This window comes from Antrostomus carolinensis, unplaced genomic scaffold (genome assembly GCF_000700745.2).
Source record: "Antrostomus carolinensis isolate BGI_N321 unplaced genomic scaffold, ASM70074v2 scaffold20201, whole genome shotgun sequence".
NCBI lineage: Eukaryota > Metazoa > Chordata > Aves > Caprimulgiformes > Caprimulgidae > Antrostomus > Antrostomus carolinensis.
In genome coordinates this window covers 39,630-45,629 of record NW_010293743.1, presented here as the reverse complement: position 1 = coordinate 45,629, position 6,000 = coordinate 39,630, and the positions used below count along the sequence as shown (strand labels likewise).

At 37.8% G+C, this 6,000-nt stretch overlaps 1 protein-coding gene across 1 annotated transcript in view; it reads right to left on the bottom strand.

The window, feature by feature from the left end:
• Positions 1-919: 919 nt before the first annotated feature.
• The window catches only part of LOC104532253 (sex comb on midleg-like protein 2), a 42,904-nt gene continuing 37,823 nt past the window's right edge, over positions 920-6,000 (bottom strand). Inside the window, 3 exon segments of the mRNA XM_029087322.1 lie at positions 920-1,045; positions 2,567-2,751; positions 3,408-3,686. Of these exon segments, the coding sequence (XP_028943155.1) occupies positions 920-1,045; positions 2,567-2,751; positions 3,408-3,686 (590 nt within the window).

Sequence of the window (6,000 nt, the reverse complement as noted above, 5' to 3'; positions counted from 1 at the left end):
TTAAAAAACTGAATACATATGTACAGTGTGCATGTATATTTTTATATATCTATAGTATGTATTTCCCTGACACATACACATGTATATATAAAAAATGAACACACATATCCATGCCAAACTTGGCAAAAAGATGTAATGTTTAAAATGTGGTTGCATTGTTCCAGTTAAACCAGTCTGTCCCAGAAATGGCTGTTTATACAGCCAAAATGTCCTTCCATGAAACAGAAATATTTATTGCCTGCATAAATTGACAATATATACCGTACATTTGTCCTCATAACTTACCAAAGGACTGATAATCACACTTTATAAAAGCTTATATTTGTATTAGGCCCTCTCCTCCATACCCCTTCCCTCCCCACACCTCCATCCCCCGTGACCAATCCATATGGCTATTCCCTTTATGGAAATCTAGGAAAAATAATCTAGAATAATATACTAGAGTATTACTCTGCTGGAGGACTAGACACAGTATTCACTACAGAGATGAGACCTTCTATTTTAAATTTTTCTAGCAATATAAAAGTTTACAGCCACCCCTGTAAAAACTATGAACACCTGACGCTGGTTTGTTTTATAATTTTCCTTTGGGATTCAGCTGTTTTGGTTCTCAACATGAACACGCTGGCTGAAGTCTGTAACAGGGAATGCACTTCTCAGGATTCGGAGAGCACTGTTACCTGACCTGCCCACCCCCTGAATGATCAACTGCCCTTCCCTGCAAACTTTTTGAAATAGTTTGCAAAATACTAGAATGTAATACAGATCACACCCCCACCCCTTTATCCTGAATGTCTTTTTTACATTTTGAGAGCACTTTCAAAAAATAAAGATGATTTATATCAGCAAAATAGTTTCAAATATAGGTGATGGCTGTGAACCTGAGAGCTTAGTGTGATATTTGTGGTATCCCCACTGGCTAGTACTTTCCTTGTTTAAGTCTTTCAATGTGGTAGCACAACTTTAGGGCAGGCCCCAGCTTCAGTCCCATATATTTCATTATCATATCACTCCTCAGTAAGAGCAGTGCCTTCCCATCAATTTCCTGCAGAAGGAAGAGAATAAACACAACAACATACAACTACTTTAACAAGCTGCATGTTAAAACTGGAAAATACATTATATTTGTTTATACTGTAGTAAAAAACTTATCTACTGTATATAGAAGAATAACTTAGTACAATTTTATATTTACAGGTGGTCACTGAAATTTAATTTATTTTAGTATTTTTTAATGTATGATTAAGGTATTTCAGATGCTAAAAGAAAATTATAGTAAATAAAAGAAACTGACCAAACAGCCCTCAAAATTAGGTACTGGCTGGGAAAAAAAGTTAATGGGTCAAGAGGAAAAAAACAAGCTGCAAAGGAAGGTCTGTGCAGTTAGAGATTAAACGATCCAAGCACTAAGGCCTTGCACTGAACCTTGAACACAGCTGTGGGAGGATTCTGGCATGCGCATGCAAACAGTCACGCAGAGAAAGGGGTTACAGACCATCTAAATCTGTGAAATAGGACAGATCTATGTTCAGGTTAAACCAAGATAGATTGTTAGGATCAAGATCAAGGACAACTTAGTCAGATTTCAACTGCCTGGTTGAGAAGCTGCTGAAATATGACAGTCCTAAGCTCTTAGTAGCATTACATACTATAGACAAGCAACTAGTTCCTTAAAACATCATAAAGAAAACCACTCTGTCTTATTTTTTTAAACATAAACCTGACAAAACAAGTGACATTTAGTCTTGTTATACAACTAAGAATAAAGCATAAGACAGGAAGCTCCATTAAAAGTTATTTTGAGTTTTCCCTCCAATCCAGCTTACTCTGAGATTTAACTCTTAGTAGGAGCTGGTGCAGAACAAGGGTGAGATATTACTGAAGAAAAAGCCAACCTCTTTTTGGAGAGCCATATATACATGAAATAAGAAAGCAGCTCTTTGCTGAGCAACCTGCCATAGAAAAGCACAGTAAGAAGGAAGAGGGGAGACCAAAAACAACACAGAGAAACAGACACAGTTTATCTCTCTAAATACAACATCTAGTCAGATCTTATGAAACCCTACACATTCTTTTTCAAAACATGAATTGAACATTTCAGTTGATTCTCTGAATTTCGGTATTAATGACCAAGTGTAAAGCTAACGAGGCATAAATGAGCATCTCTGCTTCAGGATAATCAATCTCCAAAACAGACTGTCTTAGAGAGGTGTCATCTATATAGGCCAAATGCCCCATACTGTACACGAGAACACCATCTCTAATGGACAACATCCATGTTACCAGGGATGACAGGCCATTAGAACTTGGATACTTCCCATACTGGTGTTACTCTATATAAGCTGAAAAGCAGTGGGTAATTACTTCAATCTATCAAGATGGGAATACAAAGAAAATATACTGCAGAAGGAGTTTCAGGTGGCAAAATAATTTTCAGCCTCCCTCTAATATACGAGTAGAGTTTATTCTACTTTCAATTTCAAATAGAGCGATAGACATGAAAGTTGTATTTTAAGAGATTAACATGACACACAATCTACTATAACAGAATGGATATGCATCATACATGTCTCCTAAAGAGCTCTGCATGTGGAGCTAGTGCCTGTGGATCAGCTTCTTTCACAAAACGCATTACTTCCTCTATTGACCAGGTGGAAGGATCCTTATTCAATACTCTTGAAGGTTCCCTTTTTAGTGAATTCAAATCCGGTCCAGTTCAGCAGGAAAATATTGTGAAAGGAAGAAGTATCACTAATCTATACAGGGATAACACATTTCATTTTACGTAAGACATTCTTAATATTAGCATGTGGCTTTTATTATGCATTCTTTGCAACATATTAAAATGAAAGTTTTCCACCAAATAATATTGAACCGTTCCTTTTGTCTTTAAATGCCTTATATAACTGCAAATATTTACAGCAGCATAAACATTAGCACTATGACATACCTAGAGGGATTAGTTCAACTTGTACTTGGCTCCTGGGCCCCAAGATGCCATTAATTGGCAGCGTGGCAAAGGCAGCAAGTTAGGCTGTGCAGACAGAGGGAGGGACAGGAGGAAACCCTATATTTCAACAACACAGTAATAGTGATGCTCAGGAAGCGAGCTGCATATAGCTAGCCCTCTCCAGTCTGGCTTGCTGCAGGATCTGTAACAGCAGTGAGAGGAACATGCAGCAGGCAAGACTCCCCTGGCTTGCACTGCTGTATTAGTTCTGATGGGCTTCAGTTCTGCATTTGCAGTTACGTTAGCAAGCCTGACATACTTGGCAACAGCCCAACATTTCATTCCATATGCAAGCTTTTCTATGGCAAAAAAAACCCCTTCTTTATTCATAACTCATGGACTTTGTGTGTTAATAAAAGCAGTTATATATTTTAGAAAGTTTAGTTACATAGCCTACCTTCGATCCGCCTCTGTATTCGATTCCTACTAACTTCATAGTAACCGCTGCTCCCGGCAGAGCTCAAGGACAGCCTGCGCAGGACTGGGGCTGAATGTGAGGTAGCAGTCACCGGCTGAAGGGAATTTCTGTAATACGCTGCACTCCCCAAAGTACGATATTCTGTTGAATTTCTACGGGTCGGGCTTGAAGGATTCACAGAATTAAGCGCAGAATCCATAGAGTCAGAAAAGCGGTGTTCTTTGGAAGTGCTGTTTTCCTCTATAGGTAATGTTTCTGCTACACAAAAAGCAAGCATCAATATGCTCAAAACGATGGACATCATACCTTTGTTATTTAACTCTTCATATCTTCTCTTGAAGATACTGACAGATTGTAAGCCTGTTCACAGATCTCCTGTGAGGCAATCACTGCTGCTGAATGTTTGCCCCTTTTTCTTAAGTAATCATTGAGCTCTTACTGTATTTTTAGAACATTTTTTGTAGCAAAAGATTTAGTATGTCAAGTTTGAGACAGTCTTCCATAAATTGTTTCAGTTGTATTTTTAAAATACTCTGAACAGGGAAGTGACAGAGGAAATTTTAGGGGGGCAAAAATTGTCTGACCTTTATATTGATACACCAAACAATACTAGTCAACCATTTCCATTATCTTTTTTTAAACATAAAAAGGCTAACCATTAAGAATGTGTTACATTTATCTTGAAAGAAATTTTTCATATAAATAAAAACTCTTACATTAACTAACAACTGTTTAATTTGTTCTAAACAGCAGAGGGAGTCACTAACTATAAACAAAACAAGTGGACAATTATCACCTACAGATCCCAGCACGTTCAGATGCAGAGGCCATCATTAAAAACTGAACAGGTTACAGGCAAAGAAGCCACAGAAGGCTGAGTGCCAGCTACGGCACACTAACGCAACACGTTCTGACCACGACGTTGTACCTACATACAGTTAGTTCTTTGCACAGGGCAGGGTCTATGAGCATAGGCTCTGGAAAGCTAAAAGTAAATGTCATGTAAATTACTGAACTCACTGAGCAAGTTTAAAAAAAAAAAAAAAGGAAATCAGGTCTCAGGAAGGGAGTATTAACAACATTCCCCTTTTTAGTTCTTATCACTTAACAGATAATTTCTACTCTGCAAAACACAAACAATGCTGGCTTAGAAGACTTATGATTTTTTAGAGCCTGTTTCTAAGACAGATGAGCAGAATTCAGTGAGCCCTTTCCCCTGTGCCATGAGACAGGAGCCAGGTTTGCTTGATTACTGAAAATTCCACTCTCAGTCAACTGAATTCAGGACTGATTGGGAGAAATATGCTATGTGCGGGGAAAAAAAAAATAAATCACAAATCAATGAGAACACCACTCCATTCTCTAGCAATCATATGTACTCTTCTCTGTTTGCATAAGGCCAACAGAAGCTGGAAGCAAATCTGTATGAAACAAATGCTGCTTTGGCAGGAGAGTTAAGAGCTAACGGGTTCACAGAAGTGTAAACCCCGCACTACCATCTTGAAAATTACTCTAGTGAAGTTGTAACACATATGCTTGTGAAGCAGCATATTCTTTGAGATAAGAGCTGGTATGTTCTGTGAAACAAGTTCCTGAAATAAGCTCTTTACTACCCTTCTTATATGACAACTTTCAAGAATTTCTTGGGTGAATACCCAATTAAAAGTAAAGGAAGAATATCTTCCTAAAAAACCCAGTGAGCTTCTCAAGCACGTTTTCAATTTGCTTCATGAGGTCTCAGGTTCTCCGCTGAAACCTGTTTAGAAGTGGAATGCAGTGAAGAATTGTTAGGCATATTCTGGTCTTCAGACAGCATAATCCTGAAAGGGAACAAAGGCACTCAGAGAGGCAGCTCCCTACTTAGTGAATCCGTAAAGCAAGACTTGCAAGACAATGTAACATCTTTTACCCATCTTGATAGTTGTGGAATAAAGCAGTTTTTATGGACACAAGCCCTTCTCTTTCACATATACAACCCTCAAAACAACCACTGCAAAACGTTCTAGTTTGCTGGACTTGAATCACAAAAGCCAAGAAGCAGCTACTGAAGTTTTCAAAGAAAATAAACAAGAAAACTAATTTCTTTACACTTGTCAGATTGAAGTAGTCGCAGCAACTTACCAAAATGAAAAACAAGAGCCATCATTCTATAGAATTTCAGCGAGACTTTAGGAGATGTAGTCAATGATACACACTATAAAACTACAGGGTAGCCAACCAAGGGAAAATTAGAACTGTAGAGAATGAAACCACTAACAGAAATCTCAGTCCAAGACCAAAAGGCAGAGGTGATACCTTAAATAGTTAGAGCAAAGCTATGTTAAGGAGCCTAAGGTTCAACTGACTGGACATGTAGACAGAGATTTCTGAAGTCTTGAAAGGTAAGATGAAACAATGGAGACAATACTCCCCAGCAGAAAGTTTCAACTAGAGTATTTAAGCATGTGTCAGCCAACTCCATGTAATGTCTTAAGAAAAAAATCTTTTTGTTGTTATATTAAACAAGCAGAGGTCCCAAATATAGTTTTTTTTAAAAAGAATAGTGATATTAAAACTCAAAATAATTGTACAT